The sequence below is a fragment of the Botryllus schlosseri genome, chromosome 5 (assembly GCF_051294905.1).
Source record: "Botryllus schlosseri isolate E-star chromosome 5, Bs_hap1, whole genome shotgun sequence".
NCBI classification, from domain to species: domain Eukaryota; kingdom Metazoa; phylum Chordata; class Ascidiacea; order Stolidobranchia; family Styelidae; genus Botryllus; species Botryllus schlosseri.
The window spans coordinates 15953854-15971005 of record NC_137240.1 but is presented as its reverse complement, the minus strand read 5'-3'; the positions used below and the strand labels follow the sequence as shown (position 1 = coordinate 15971005).

At 41.5% G+C, this 17152-nt stretch overlaps 1 protein-coding gene across 1 annotated transcript; it reads right to left on the bottom strand.

Moving 5' to 3' along the window:
* Positions 1-9: 9 nt before the first annotated feature.
* LOC145439216 (4-galactosyl-N-acetylglucosaminide 3-alpha-L-fucosyltransferase FUT6-like) lies at positions 10-8541 on the bottom strand. The gene is made up of 5 exons (XM_080316713.1): positions 8176-8541; positions 8000-8113; positions 5752-5831; positions 1561-2214; positions 10-1009 (listed from the first exon to the last, which is right to left on the bottom strand). Exons 1-5 carry the CDS (start codon positions 8452-8454, stop codon positions 787-789), a joined length of 1350 nt encoding a protein of 449 aa, XP_080172839.1. The 5' UTR covers positions 8455-8541; the 3' UTR covers positions 10-786.
* Between the last annotated feature and the right edge of the window lie 8611 nt (positions 8542-17152).

Sequence of the window (17152 nt, the reverse complement as noted above, 5' to 3'; positions counted from 1 at the left end):
AGAACGAAGTACGTCCAACTACGATATATTTTTGGCTATCCGATTTGGTGCCTATACTACAAGTACATACCTAGTAATGCGTTATCGATATCACATGGGCCTTTATAAACTCCCTCGTAGCTTCCACGGGTGACAAAGTATTTTTATCATATTCACATCAATATAATGAGCATTAAAGACAAGTTTTCCAAAATATATATGGTAGCTCTTGGAAAACCAATATAGTTGAAAACGCTTATTAGCAATGCAGCAATTGTTGTGATCAAAGAACTTTTGTCGAACACACAGCGTCTATAGTCAGGGGTCACTGGGTGGATTGGAAGCGATCATTACATCGTTGGGTCATTGGAACACGAGGTCGGGCAATACAATGCTCGCAGTGTACCCACATATTTTTCGGTAAGAATTCATGGTAAGATATTTTGTAATTCAATTCATGTTATCGATGTATAAGTATATATATAATAGTCTCAACAACAGCACAGTCATGCGTCATGAAGGTTTAAGATAATGATATAAATTTAATTCAGTTATAGTTTTCACACTGTAAATAATATAAAAAAGCGAATCAAAAAGTCTGCAGAGACTATATAATAGTTGCTCTGAAATATTTTCAATGCCACAAAATGCAGGTATTATTCAGGTTTTTGAAAGATGTCATAAACATAGTAAATGGAAATAACAGTGCTGAAATCATGTATCAAGAACGGAAAGCAATTAATATATGAAGCCATAAACGATGCAAACAATCCACTAAGCTCGGGTAACATACATGTGCGTTCTATATCAGTCGTGGCGTAGGGAAAAACGATAGAATTCATCCAAAATTTCCTCAATAGACTTGAAGCAATCGATGTTTTCGTTGTCACGCATGAGAGAACTTACTGTATTTCGCCTTGAAGACATATTCTTGCTGATTGAGGAGATTCCGTTAACGATACGACACAGCTGACAAAATCCTGTGTTTATTTCAGTGTACGCGATGTCCCTGTCCGGCATATTGTGCCACCTGGTATATTTAATAAATATAACAAATAACATTCGTATACCAATTACCAAGTGAATAATGATATTCTGAAAATGTATTTGCTCAACTGCTAGCGAAACCTACATATAGCCATGTAACTCCAATCGGATAGCCAACGCCCACGCTCCAATTCACGTATGACTCTTCTAATAATTATTTTAGGTACAAAAATCTTCATGAGTGGAATTTAATTTTGGCGATTTTGTATCTGTAATCATATGACCTTCACTGGACACTATCAGTATAATTGAACTGATTTTGACCGACGTAAATTTATATCCTTAAGAAGGGCAGTAACTCGGATAGGGAAAGGGGGATTTGATTAGCTATGCCATAATAGGAGCGGATTTAAATTAACTATTTTTGTGAAACTGAATAAGGGTCGAATGATCTGGATTCTCCCGGCAATTGGATGTTGGTTTGCGGCTGGAGGTATTATATCCAATCATTCGAAGCTAATATGTATTGTTAAATATCGTTTGATCGATTGGATGTAGACAAATGGTCATAATATGTTGCTTACATGTACGCACCTGAAATAGTCAAGGTATGCACTCTGATTCCTGTCCAAATGTATCAAGTACTTGATGACGCTGCGTAGCGATGTGAAGTTACCCATTTGAATGTATGAGTTCGGAGGTACTACTGCGTCGTAATCCGACTTTTGTGTTCCCCATACCAACGGCACAACTCCATTGCTCAGGGCATGGCTGAAAAAATGCTCATGTATACTGTCTTCACAATTATACGAATCGTCCATCGCCAAGTAAAACTTGTATTTGGCAAAATTCTGCTTCGATATGTTGTTGTCGTGACTACCGTCACCGAGGCATTGTCCGAATTTGTCGATCTTCCACCCAGCTTGCTGGAATCTTAGCACTGCCGCGTTGAGCACTCGGTCCGTACGTGGGAATTTACATTCGGAAAATGCGAAGGTAATCACGCCTTTTGATTTCTTCCCGACGAAAGTGCTGATATCATTGTTGTACTTGAAGCGCAACATATTTTTTATCGTGTTTGCTGATTCTCTGATTGTCCCGCGAGGTGAGTAAATGGTGGCATCTCTTCTAGGTCCCATCGTGGCGTTGAATAGCCATCTATCCTCGAATGTGAAGTATGGAATTGCGCCGCTTTTGATGCGGATTGGCGAAATGTCTGTTTTCCATACGTATATCTGATCGGGTCGCCTAAGAAATAATTGTCACAAATTACCTATGGATGTTCTATATCATGGGCGGCCAACCCGTGACCCGCTAGAAGGTTCTGAGTCGCCAGCGACGCAATGCTCAAAATTAGATATCATATCAAAAATTAAATTGCCCTCATTATTCATTGTGAACTTGCAAGACGGACCGAAAATTTGATTGACCCGATCGGGAACTTAGGGATGTTGATGACTTAAATATTAGTTCCGATTGATTGGCGTAGCCAGGAGCCATCCACATTCTTGGTAGATCTTCGTTTATGACCATGAAATCAATATTTCGTGGCAGATATATTTGACTATATTCGCATTTATGAGAGAACGTGTAGTACAACATGTGACATGGCGTCCGCACTCGCAGAAAGATCGTCGCAGTGTTGGGATGACTCGAGTCACCTTTTCCGTATGACTTGACTTGACTCGCGTCGCTTTGCTAAAATGACTTGACTTGGCTTGACTCGACGTTTATGAAATGTGGATTGACTCGTGACTCGGAGCAAAATTTACGATTCAATTTCGAGACATCAACGGTGTCGCTAAAAATGGCTGGTCTTAGATATATTCGGATTGTGCGCGATGCGCTGGTGTTACCTGTGAGAGTGAGCATGAGCAATCACTCAATGATTGTGCGTTTTACTGGGCCTCCATTGTTACATCACAAATAAATTGAGCGCAAACGAAGTGATCGGAGCTTACAGCTTACGTTGTCGTAAACTAGTAGTAAAGTAATCAAGTGGCAAAGTATCTATCTCTGATCCATAGACTGATCATTGTGGTCGGTACTCAGTTTAACCATAGTGTCCTATATGGTGTGGACACAAGCAAATCTCACGGCTCAATGAAACTGGTCTACGACGCACTTTCCATTTGGTCAAAGGCCACTTTACGGCCATTTTTGACCGGCTTGCCGAGGGCTAAATTCGATAAAACCGGTATCAATGGAAAGCTGCTGCTGTACTGATTACGTTTTGCCAGACAGAATTGTTGCGTCACAACGTCAAAACTCGATCACAATGCAAAATTCGAGGCAGATTTTGGGGGGGTTCCAGGACCGTGAGCAGAATAAAATTTATATTTTCGTAATCAGTACAGCAGCAGCTTTCCATTGATGCCCGTCTTATCGAATTTAGCGCTCGGCAAGCTGACTAAAAATGGCCGTAAAGTTGCCTTTGACCAAAAGGAAAGTGTGACGTATAGAACAATTTCACTGAGCCGTGAGATTTGCTTGTGTCCAGTCCACACCATATAGGACACTATGCTTTAACCAAACCTCTTGCATGATTTAAATCGAATTTTCATATGGTTTATAAGTTTATATTACCCACCAACATTCGGGGCAGACTCACATCGTACCTCATGGATGTGTAGGTGGGCTCATATCAATTAGTTTTCGAGGTTTCGTATTCTATTCTCTATTTTGGCTAATAATTATAGACTGACGCTATACTATTTCTTATACATAGTTTAGCAGTTCTAGGTATGCGACAGCGGTTCGACGCCGCTTTGCATGTTTATTCAACTCTTTATTCGTCCATAGGTTCGAAAGAAATGGCGACTTTCAAACAGCTATCAAAATGCAATGACGTAATTATGCTTCGTACTTCTAAAAATCTACTTGACTTGGATTGTGACTTGACTCGGGACTTGACTTGACTTGACTCGAGTCATCTCCAAAAAATCAATTTACTTGACTAGACTCAAATCAAAATGTGCAATGACTCGAGATGACTCGTGACTCGAAGAAAGTGACTTGATCCCAACACTGGATCGTCGGCGATGAAACCTTTCCACGAAGTGATAGACGTGTGTTTACTGAAACCCTCGATATTGATATGTCCAAGCGCCGATTTATCGTGTCCTGGCAAAATGAGCCCAGCGGTATACAGAGGCGACCCAGAATATATGTAACTAACAATATTATTGACCGAATTCATCCATAAACTTTGAAAAAAAATTCTCGTTCATGCGACACAATGGAAAAAAACAGTTCAGCATGGGACACCTCAGCATGCGTCACTTCAGCATGGGTTTTAATAACCGAAAAACTTTCCCTAACCCGAAACATAGCCCTGAAATTAACTCTTATATATATCCTAACACCAAGCTTAATCCTAACCCGACCCAACCATAAAACCATCCCTAACACACGCCTAACCCGTCATTTAACCCACATACCCATGTGTCGCGTGCCCAATTGCCGCATGCCCAATTGTCGAATACGGAAGTGTCGCATGCTATAATGTCGCATGCTCATATGTCCACGGACCCATGCGTCCACCGACTTTGCATAACATAATTGTTATCGATTTTGATGCGTAATAATATAAGTCGTCTTTTTACCGTTTCCTAATCCGATAAGTTCCTGTCGGACGACTGAAAAATGGGCATCAGCATTCAAGTCGGCCGCGCAATGGTTCACAAATTTCATGTGGCCCTTTGGCGGAAAAGGTTGGCCACCCCTGTTCTATATTTACGAGTATAGAACAATAACATAGGAAATATTGAAAACAAACGCTGAGATACGCAGCGTAACGGTAGAGTATAGATAAAAGTGGAATAATTACCGTAAATTTATATTCAGATTCAAGTATAGAACTAGCGAATTTTCCAGAAAAAGAATTTCCAGAATTTTCCTGAAAACTGCCTGTTCTAAGTAGTCTACTAAAGATATAGGGATTAGTCCTGTAAGTATAGCTTCAAAAAGTAGAATTGTTCGAAGCGTCAGGACTTTTGTTAGTCAATCGCTACAGGGATATGTAGAAATACGACTAGTTCTAGATATCGCTGGATCTCTAGTGACAGCTTACAAGAACAATCTTCGCGGCGAACGAAGAATAACAATTAGGCGCAATCATCAAAATTGTTCGGTTACCACGATGCCGAGGGTAATAAACCGCCCGGTTGGCAATTGAAAATTGCATCTACAAAAGTGATGCAAATTCATCCAAACGCTTCTTGGTATACTTAACCAAATATGAAATGAAATAACTAGTCTTGGTTGAAATTACTGAATAAGAGGAGGGTGTTCACGAAAAACTAAATCATATGAGGAAATGGCGCCAGCAGACGAATCCTACTCGAGAACCCCACAAGGAAGAATTACTTCGTTACTGACCACTGTAGAAACAGTAATACGGTGTTATATCCCTAGTCTAATCGAGTACTATATAGCCATCAGAATTGAAACGACATATTTAATTATTAGGCTTACTAATATTAACAGACGGTGTGACAACAAACAATGCTATTAGTTTCCAGTTCTCACGAGCATTATTATAATTAGGGTTGCATTTAAAATAAAAATCTACCCAGATTTGGGATGCTTGCTAAAAAATGCCATTGTCATTAAGATAAACTCTTGATGATGCCGTGGTAAACGGGCGAGACAACTTGAGACGGATATATGATATCTAATATCAAAACGAAGTCCATATAAAACGCTATGTTGTGTCCGCATTTAATCACCAAATTGACAGAATGCACGATATAGCTAGTTCACCCTGTACCCAATCGATCATACCTTTTCAACTGTGGCGGTATCCGATATTCTCTAACCGTTCTACGATCGAAGACAACGGCTGCCGTATTTTCGTCATAAATCTGCAACGCATGATGTCATTCACAAATTACGGTTATATGTGCCGAGTGGTATTGTAACTGGTCCAGTAGCCACATGGTTACCAGGGCCCCTGGATTCAGATGCTTGTTCAATTCAAACGATGGGCCATTATCTCCTGATCGAGTTTCATTTCGTAGCAGAGAAGAGGATGGGAAATGCGAATGAAGTGTCAACCCAGAGGCAAATATACGAGAATAACAACATTGCATTATAATAGGGTTGTCATACGTCCGGAATTTCACTGGAAAATCTGCGTCCGGGAGGAATTTCTAAAATATGCCTAAATGTCCGGAATTTTGAAGGCTTGAAGTAGGCTGAAAAATTCTTCGTAAATCAACAGAAACAATATTATTTTCAAGCAGATTTATGCTATTTGAAATTCTTCTTCGCGCTGCGCGCGAGTTAAAGCAACGTATATTGATATTAGTATGGGCACCAGGCACCACCCTCGCCAAAAAATGCAGTCAAAAATAAATATAAATAACCATCATTTACTGAAATAACTCAAATTATATAAGCAAACGGTCTATTCCTGGAGTTGGTTAAGGACGATTGGACGCTTCAGTCACAGACAGTGGTTCCAAATCTTGGGATCGTTTGCCTTTATCTTGGGATCGTCATGATGTTGGACGTAATAAGCTTCCTAGGCGGTGAGTAAGTTTGGGCAAGCTGAAATTTTTTAGTAATCAGCTCATTCAAGTTTTGAGCTGGGCCACGACACATTTTCAAGATGGAAATGAGGTCGCGACCATAAAAGGTTGGAAATCACCGGATGTGAAACCTGCTTGTACATTTTATAGTAGCCTAATATATGGAAGAATCAATATTATTGACAGAGTTCATTCATAAAGTTTAACAGCCAAATGCATAGTAAGTGCCCAGAAAGTTACATCGATTACCCTATGGTGGGCCCAAGATCAGTGTTTTTGGGGCGGAAGGGGGCAGAGAAAATGTTGTTTCCAATCAGTATAGCAGGGCTGCCAAACACAATCCCGACAGGCCTGACACGGCCCGTCAGACGATTTCATCCGGTCCGTGGATAAATCTATTGCGGACCCCAGCAAGTAGCAATCCCCATAGCTCACATTACAGAGGGCCCAATTCATGACCTATGTTCTTCTCCATTTCTGTATACAGTCGATTGGCAATGCTTTGCTAGTGTGACGTCATATTAACAGTCAGTGTGTTATACCTCATTTTAAATCCGCTAGTGAGCGCTAAAGAGTATCCGGAATTTGCTTCACAAAAATATGGTAACCGTACATTATAATTAGGCCTATGTAGATTCACCAATGATCAGTCGCGCTTACGTTAAAAAATATGTTTCGGTCGTTATAAATGATGTTCTTGGTGTGAAAAATGACACATACAATAAAACTATAACGAATTTGCTTCAAATCTGAAGATGCAAGCTAGCGCCCTGAATATGAAGGCTGTGTCGGTATCCATCATTGCAAATATTGCATTTCCCATTGCCTATGCCAACAAAGGTGCGGTTTGAAATTCAGCGTAATAGTGTCACTAATGAATGTACTCCCACTTTCAAGTATGTCGCGTCAGGTGATAAAGTCACATAACACTCAGTATGACCAAAGTACAATTAGGTTCGAGTCCGTCTAAAGCAGGAGTTGAGACTCCTAGCACCCTTTCCATGGCTCTTCAAATGATTTTATATTTCGCCATTGTAAAAGACAACCACATAATAGATTTTTAAAATGAAATTCTCGAGACTCGACCCATCGCTTGCGGTCGTTTAGAGAACAGTTTTCATGATAGTTGGTCCCAGAGCCGAAATTAATGTGGTAATATGTAACAGCAGTTTCAGCTTCTAGATAGGTGACTACTGATATTTGTTGCTCACTTGATTCGGAGCCATCAAAAATAATACGCTGTGGATGTAGCCTATTGTACCCTAGGAGTAGCTAAACTGTGGACTAACTGGCCACTTACCCTGAAAATGCAAATATTTATCTTCACCAAAATAGATTATGCATCACACAATAACATTACTATCGTATTGATGTAACAAGTTTGGCACAAGACATCCCATCACTACTTTTGTCATTTCTATGGTGTCAACGACTATAACCAAGCAGTTCGGAAAAATAGACGATCTCGAATGTTAGCATTTGATATATTATAATCTCACCTTTCCATAGTTGCCATATACAATGGTGCAAGATTGGCATTCGGGCTTCAATGACTTGGTGCTTCTCTGTGAATCAGCATTCGATAATTTCTTCGACTCCAACACCAAGATGATCTAAACACAGGCTAAAGTTTCTATCACGACTACATGAAGCCCATTTCTCGTGCACTGCCTACCTTTGAGCTATTCCCAACATTGTGATCTGCACCAATCTCGTCGGAAGTACTACTGTCTATCCCCCTTTTCGATTTAATGCTGCCACCGTCGACCTTATTCACAGTAGAAAAGATGACACTGCAATATTGCAATGTGACCCAGATTGTGACTATTGCATTTAACCAAGATGCAGTAAGCAACAGTATCGGGACCCAATCATAATAGCTCGATATTCTCATATTGTTGAAGGACAAAGAATATCTGCAGCATACCAAATACTCATTCTGATTACTGGGCATTCCATTAAAACCATAATTATCAAATTTGACTGCGTAACCCTTATGGGACGTACATGCGTACAAGGAGAGAACAGGTAAAAACAGACACTAATATGTATAGCCGCAGGGTATATTTAAACAGGCAATTACAATGAGAATATTACGAAACTATATCGAGATACCATAGAGGCCAAGACTTCGTATTTATCGTTGCTTTTTGAATTCACGGTTACAGCATTCTAGATGCGAATAAACCGAGAGTGGTCGCTGGTCACTGTTCAGTGTTCATTAACGATGGTATGCTTAATTTCAGATATATGGACGGTTTTTTAAGTGCAATCGCCGCACAATGCACAATTGCACATACACAGCTTCACACACATTGTGCATATTCAGGCGAATTGGTTTACGGGTGAGCTGTCACTTCTACACGTTATCATAACTACTACATCATCCACCGACGTAATTATATTCTAATCTTCACAAGTTACACCATATACGTACAATGCCAATACAGTAGAGTTACCATTACCATACGTCCTCTTTTAAGGGGCCTCTTTTTTGACTTTTGTGAAAGTGTGCTTGGAGGAGGCCCAAATGTCCTCTTTCTTGAGATTTTGTCCTCTTTTTTGAAAATATTGTTTGAATATAGGGTAAAACATGGCCTACTGTTTTAGTAGGCCATGGGTAAAATTGGAGCGAGATACAGCGAATCAGCACTGAAGTAACGCTCCGGCGGCTATTTCAGGAGCCGGGCCGGAAAGTTGACCTTTTTGTAGTCAACCGACCACGAAGTAGGAAATATTTAACATTTTTCAGGATTTTCCTCCGGTATTGCAAGTCTGAAAATTTTGAAAAAGCGTCATCTTTTGAGATTTCCAAAATATGGTAACCCTACAATACAGCAGTGGCGGCTCGTCCTATAGGGCAACTGGGGCATTGCTCCACCTAAAATTCTGTTCAATAACAATTTAACCATTTATTGACGCACAGCAATCAATACATACCGAGATCACAGCGAAACCCGCGTTCTTCTTCTGCTTTCGCTTGCAAATGCCCATACATAGCGAAGTCTCTGCGAAAATCGAATTCTCTTCTGTGTTTTCGCTTTGAGAATGCCTAGTCCGGGCTTGCCCCGGTAGCGCTCATAACAAGCTTTCACTATCTATTCTCTCAAAGCCGCGCACAATAAAGAAACGGTGATTTACTCTCTCCTATTCGTAAAATGGCCGAGCAACCGGGGCAAATATGCCTGTCGCCCCTAAGGTGTGATGTAACAATCGTATCTATATCTGAACTCGGTTACCGTAATATGCGTTGAGTTGACCTTTGCTGGTATAGGTCGATTTTGACTGTGTTTCGCACCTTGATAATTCTTGAAACTTGGTATGATATGTCGTGAAGGTAGTATTTAACACTGCTCCAAGTTTCAGGCTTGCTACTTAAAGATAAGGGTAGTAATTCCGTTTCCGAAGTTCAGTGTGTGCTGATCTATCATGTACAATTGTACATAGTACAGCAAACAGATTTTACTCAAAAGCCAGTATTGGTCTCCATTGATTTTGACGATGTTCTATACCGAGATCGGTCATGACATTTGGCACGGTAAGTGTTAGTATCGACCGCTGTAACAAGTTTTAAGTTTGTCACTGAACTATGTGGGTGGTAATTTCGTTTCCAAAGTCGACTAAGAGCTGACTCTTCATTTATCGCTAACAAATTTACGCAAAAGCCGTTATTGGTCTCTATTGATTTTAACGATGTTCCATACCTAGATCTGTCATGAGCTTTTGCACGGTATGTCTTGATTTTAGTATCGAACGCGGTGCCAAGTCTTAAAGTTGACACTCAATGATTGAGGCAGTTATTTCGTTTTCGAGGTCGAGTATGGTAGAGATGCGCGCTGATCTGATACTTAGCCTACCTACGTCATTGCGGATCTCACGCAAAAGCCGGTGTCGGTCTGTGCTAATCTATAGTCTGCGTTCCCATAACGAGATCGGTGATGATATTTCCAATGGTATATCTCGATGATCGCATGAAACAGCTAACCAAGATTCTCGGTTTGCATTCAAATATTCATATAATTTTATGTTCGCCAATGTCCATTTCACTGTGAAATTGTGGCCTTCAAACCATTTGCTTACAATCTTCTGTCAAATGCGATAGCTATTTCATTTTCGATGTCGGCTAACAGCTGATCATTCGATCAGCCTATTCCTCGATCTATTTTAGTCAAAGTTCGGTGTTCGTCTGTTTGTATTGATTTTGACAGTGTACCATACCGGAATGGGTTATGAGATTGCGTATGCTACTTCTCGATGATTTCTTGTAACAGTATACTAAGTTTACGGCTTTTATTCATGTATTTATTGATTAATATATTTTCCAACGGCGATTTCGCAGCAGACTTATAGACAGTAAGCCGTATGTGTTGTGTCACAGTCTCCAGTTTCAAAGCCAAAATGTCCTATGTTGTTCCGAGACCGAAGTCCCGAGGCTGCTGTCCTTAGTTCTTCAAAGACCATTCAAATTGATGTTCTGGATTCAATATGACAGGCCCAATCTAAGAGATAACAATTGCGTATGTGTCCGAAGTCGTTGACCTTTCCAGTTAGGCTTACGCAATCTCTCGAGTTCTAGTCATTGGAATTAGTCAGGTCAAGTCAAGCGCGAACATGAATCGTATTGAATCTTTGCTGCGTACGTAGTTTACGCAGTTGCCTTTAGAGCGAAAATGAGAGGTCTAGAAGTTGTCCACTGTCCAGTCTATTGATCCAATCGTACGCCGGGTGCCTCCGCTTTGGTTGCCTATTATCACCTGGTCGTAACCAAAGATGGCCACAGTCCGGTTCTGGAGCCGGAGCAGGATTTCAATGTTTTTTTACCTGGCCGGACTGGATCCGGATTTTGAATTTGGGGTGACGGTCGGATTTTAGCCGGATTTTTTTGCTGTGATATGATTAATTAGCATTGTTCTGGCAGGATTTTTTCGGATTCCGAACTGGACATTCACCAGCCGGATTTCTTTGGACTCTGAATTTCCAATTGCAAGCCGGATCCGGATAGATTCGGATCCCGAAATTTTGGAATCCGCCCATCTCTGGTCGTAACCACCAGCTCAGTGGTCGTAACACACCAGGATCGTGTACGAAACACTTTCGGACGGGCTTAGAAAAATTAGGGTCAATCGATTTGCGTAATCTCTAACTCTACCATGAAATCATAACGCATGCTACTAAGGATGACCTGATACTTGATTCGTGGCATAGGGCGATTCTTAGTTCACGTTCATTTTGTAAAATAATCCTTTGATTAAAAATAAATGAATGAAACATTTGTTACCACACTTCAAGTCACGGCTCACCGGCAAACCTCTCGCGGCACCTACGTTAAAATCACTGTTGTCGGGAAATTCATGTGACCATCATAAAGTTACTTTTTTACGTTGGAAAACGCCATTGTGACGTCATCTTGATAAAAGTCGCTCGCAGCCCTTGCCCCACCACCCGATATTGTCACGAGCCGCCACTGCAATACAGACAATGCCATCACAACCATGTCCGGGTGTGTGGTAATTCGATCTACCAGTCCCGACCCGTTGACATACTGACACAAAGTATTATGAGTTGGGTTGGCCAAAATCGACTACATGAGTGATTCGATTCTAAGCCGAGGATCAGGTTTAAGTCGAGTCAAGTATTCGAGTATCACTCATTACGACATCATCACAGCGTGAAAGATGTGGAAAGTTCGAATGTACCGCTTCTACTACCACAAAGAATATGCTGCCAGTCAGGTTTATGTAATGGGTGATGTATTATTCAAAAGTAGAAAACAACGACAACAACTGACACAGCACGTGCACACTCCGCCACAGCTCTCTCCGACACAACCAAAGACCGCCGCCATACACTACTTGGTGCAATAGTTCACATGATGCACATCACAATACCACATTTCCCCTGATCTAAAGATCATAATAAGCTTACAGTTACAATGGTGACCCAAAGATAGCAACATAACCAAGCAAGCATAGAACCTACCCAGCTATAAGGTGAGATGACACGCAATCATAAATCAAGACAGTAGTCTAGGCCAGGGGTGGGCAATTATTTTCCTCCGCGGGCCAAATGAGAAAAATAAATACGTTGACGGGCCGAGTGAAAAATTCTAGCTATATTCTCCAGCTTAGTTTTATTTCTAAATTACATGCTGCTCAGTGAATGTGATGATGAACGAGAGAATTGTGACGTATATAAAGTCGGACAATACACAAAGCAACAACCATAAGCTGGGGGTATATCCCGCGGAGCGCGAAAATTTCTTTTGTATGTATGTATAAGGGGTTTTATGGTGCTCGACTACTAAGGTCTTGTGCACCAGGCCTGGGATAGCTAATAGTTAAATCAGATACGTCTACTCAGTACAACGAATTCTATGACCGGATTAACCATACGCGGATCAGTCAACATACATTCCAAGTTGAAGCTCACACTGCTGCGTGCAGCTACATTTTTTAAATATTGTCTCTGGTGATAGTACCGAGGACATGTCAGTAGGAAATGTTTGACAGTTTCTGGTACGCTGCACGTTTCGCAGAGACCACTGTCATGACAACTCATGCGATGGAGGTGATAGTTCAATTTACAGTGTCCAGTTTGTAGTCGCAATATTATGGACGATTCCCTTCGCGACAGATTTCGTGGACGGGGAATGCATGAGAATGGTGCATGTAAACGTATGTACGTAGAGTCTTGCTCGATGCCGTTCAATTCCGACATCCACTTCTCAATACATATTCCATTAGTGTGTGACTTCATTTCGGCAAGTGACAGAATGATTTCGTTTTCGTCATTGGATCCAGGTGTGCTAGCGGCGAGTTTTGCGAGTTCATCCGCCCTTTCATTGCCACGTATTCCTGTGTGAGCGGGAATCCAAATGAACGTCACTTCTACTCCCTTTGCTGCCAGGTCTCTGCAAAGTAAGACGATAGTTTCAATTAAACTATTCGAATTGCCATTATTTTTGATGGACACCAATGCGCTTTGACTGTCGGAGAATATCGCTAACTGTTTGGACGACATACATGCGTTGCTCGCCCAATTTAAACTCAACATAATTGCATATAACTCCGAGGAAAATATAGATTGTTTGGCGTTAACGCGTGGCCCAATGAGAATATTGCAATTCTTCGACTCAAAATGCTGCACCACCGCGTGTATTTGTTTTCGAACCGTCGGTGTATACTGTATACTTTCGTATAAGTACGATAGCGCGTCGCAATGTAATGTTCACATTCCTGACGTATGTATTCAGGATGGTGTGCCCCGCAGGTGATACGCCTCAATTTCAGATCGACAGCAAGCTGTTCATTCACCCAAGGCGGTACTGTACTCGGTTTCCTAGACTGTACATTAATATTTTGGACGGAAGCGGATCTGGTTTTCATATGAAACGTAATAAACTGATGCGATTCGGAGTAGAATTCGTGCCAGGATTCTCGAGTTAGTGATATGCAGGGGTGGTTTGGAGTTGCCAGAATAATACTGCGATACTTATAGCACGCTTGAAGCTGTCTTATGTGAATTGGTGGTTCACCGCAGGAATGCTGCAAGGCGTAGACTGGCGTGCTCATCATAGCCCCACAGCAGATTCTCAGAGCTGCGTTCTGAATTTCCTGTATTGCTTGTATGATATTGAGTGGCGAAAATAAATAGGCTTCACAGCCATACTCAATGACGGATCTAATGAGTGCTCTATATACAGCTAGAAGGCAAGGTTTGCTCGCACCCCATGATGTCCCGCTTGATACCCTCAGAATGTGCATCCTTTGAATACATTTCCCCACGACCGCATCCTTGTGGAGTCGGTAGGATAGGCGCGAATCAAAGATGATTCCAAGGTATTTATGTTGTTTATTGATTGAAAGTGGTGTACCTCCTATCTGAAGGCGTACTTGTGGTAGGTTCCTACGCTTGAAGAATATGACTACAGCTGATTTTTGCACATTGACACGAAGTCCCCATTTCGTTGTCCACTTGAGCACTTCATCCAAGGATTTTTGGATATTTTTCGCCGATGCGGTAATGTTCAGTCCTGTTTCCCACAAACATGCGTCGTCCGCAAACAAATTCATTGTGCTGGTCACTGCTGTGGGGAGATCATTAATCATGACGCTAAATAAAGTCGGACTTAGCACATTACCCTGGGGAGTGCCATTTTCTAGAATGTGTGTATCGGATAGACTTTGTCCTACGCGTACTTGGAAAGTGCGATTGCTGATAAATGAATATGTCCATTTCAGGATGTTGCCGGATATTCCAAGCTTGTGAAGCTTATAGATCACCCATTCTCGCCATACCAAGTCATACGCTTTCTGGAAGTCAAGAAATACTGCTATTGTTGAGCGTTTGTTCCAAATTCCTTCGTATATTTCATCATGAAGAGTCATGATGCAGTCTGTTGTCGATATCCGAGCCCGGAAACCACTTTGCACAGGACTAATCAGATCTTTGCTCTCCAGAAACCAATTCAGGCGATTCGATATCATTCTCTCCATTACTTTGCACGTGGTGTTCTTTAACGATATGGGTCGATATGACGCTGGGTCGGACCTGCTTTTACCCTCTTTTAGCAATGGGATGATTATCGCGTGCCGCCAGTGATCTGGACAATGCCCATCATTTCAATATCTATTGAAGATTGACAACAGATGATTTCGACTGCGTTGGTCAAGATTTCTTATCATCTGATGGCAAATTTCATCGGGTCCTGGAGCTGTGCTTTTTCCTCGATTTAATGCTCTTTCCAGCTCATTCATGGTGAAAGGCTTATTGATATCGTCGTCTGTCGTATTTTCTGCTTGCATAATGGGCACAATGTATTCGTTTTTGAACTCTTGTCGTCTGACCCTGAACTGCAAATCTAGATTTTGGTCACTACTGACCGACGCAAATTGTCCAGCAAGCGCGTTTGCTTTATCGGCGTTGTCTGTTAAATTAAGGCCTTGGGACTTGATGCTATTTATGACGTTCAATGTGCGGGTCCCCATCATTGATCGTACTGTTCGCCAAACCTTTGTTAATTTAGAATTGCTATTCAGTGATAAGCAGAAATCTTCCCAGTGAGATTTTTTGGCAGCTTGAATTGTTTTTCTTGTTTCTGCACGCTGCTTCTTGAACGCGATCACTGAATCAATATGAAAGGATAGTTTCATTTTCAGAAACGCCGCTCGTTTGCGACGAACTGCTCTGGAGCAGGATTCGTTCCACCAAGGAACACAACTCTTACTGTGGGGTTTTGATACAGGAATGCATGCTCGTGCCGCTTGTATGATTGCTTGGACCGAATATTCAATAGTATTATCACCCTTTTGAAGTCCTGACATTAATTTGTGTTCAGCAATTCGCCTATACCTGTCCCAATCCGCTTTGCGGAATGACCATGAGCGAAAGGATTTTCTGGTATAGCGATTGGTATATTGATCGCGTTGAATATGACAAAGTGATCGCTTCCTAGTAAGTGGTCTGTGACCGTGGTTTCTATTTTGATACAATGCATAAGTTTAACAGAGATGTGGCACCAAAATCCGACGCGATGTTGATGCGAGTGCCTGCCGTGACGTTGGTAATCACAAAATCATTGCTGTCAATCACTTCGTAAAGGTTCCGCCCATATCTGTTTGTGCTGCTGCTACCCCATAATGGATGATTCGCATTAAAATCGCCTACAATAATTGATTTCGAAGACAGAGAGTTCATGCATTCTTCTAGAGTGGCCTTAGAAAGTGATCGATTTGGTGGAGCGTAAATGTTCATGATGTTGATTCCTTCAACCTTGATAAGCTGTGCTTCTATCGGGTCCAATCCGGTCAGTTCAATTTCCTCGTATTGTACCCTTTCCTTGATAAATAAGCAGACCCCACCCCCATATATGTCTCGGTCTTTTCGAATGAGCTTATATCCCCGGATTTTCGGCTTGTAACGGGACACCAAGTGTGACTCTTGTAATGCTATTATCTGCGGTTCTTCCGCTAATTCTTCTAAAAAATGTTTCAGCTCATTGATCTTTCTATATATGCCGCAGCAATTCCATTACATTATTGTGAAGAACGTCCTTTGTCCCTACCCGACTTTTTTATGAGCTCTTGTAGGCTACGTCTTTCGCGAGGAGTGGACCCCCACCCTCAGTCATATTCGTGGTATTCTCGAGTGTTGGCTCGCTCGTTTGTTGACTGTGATGCGATTCCATACACTCTGAATTATCCATCTTATTTCCTCCACTAAAGGTCAGATCGATCGCACCTCCAATATCGACTTCAGGAGTCGTCATCACGGCATTGAGTCGGTTAACTTGGTTGTCGTTACTCTGATTGAATGCGTGATTATTTGTCACCGAGATACCAAGATTTTCCCCCGCTGATTTTTCTATGATAGCTTCAATGTCGATTCGATTTTTTTCTATAAAGCTTGTTAGCGTGTTTTTCATGACTTCGGCAATGAAACTACAGAAACCGGAAATTGGGATAGTGATATGATCCCCTGTCATCTGCACTATTGAGCTTTGTTGCTGAGATACTCTTTGGCGATATTGGTTTTCATCTGGTAGGCCTGGTAGGGCGTTTTTATTCGACACTTTTGGAGAAATGTCCGCAATTCTATACGAGGTAGCGTTCGGTTTCGGCAATGGTGGGAATTCACTGAGAGGTGGCACTACT

Coding starts and splice junctions, on each gene's coding strand:
- LOC145439216 (XM_080316713.1), bottom strand. CDS start 8,454: ATGCCCAGTAATCAGAATGAGTATTTGGTATGCTGCAGATATTCTTTG. Junction 5,832..7,999: donor TATATGGCAACTATGGAAAG/GTGAGATTATAA, acceptor CATGCGTTGCAG/ATTTATGACGAAAATACGGC. Junction 2,215..5,751: donor ATACCGCCACAGTTGAAAAG/GTATGATCGATT, acceptor ATTATTTCTTAG/GCGACCCGATCAGATATACG.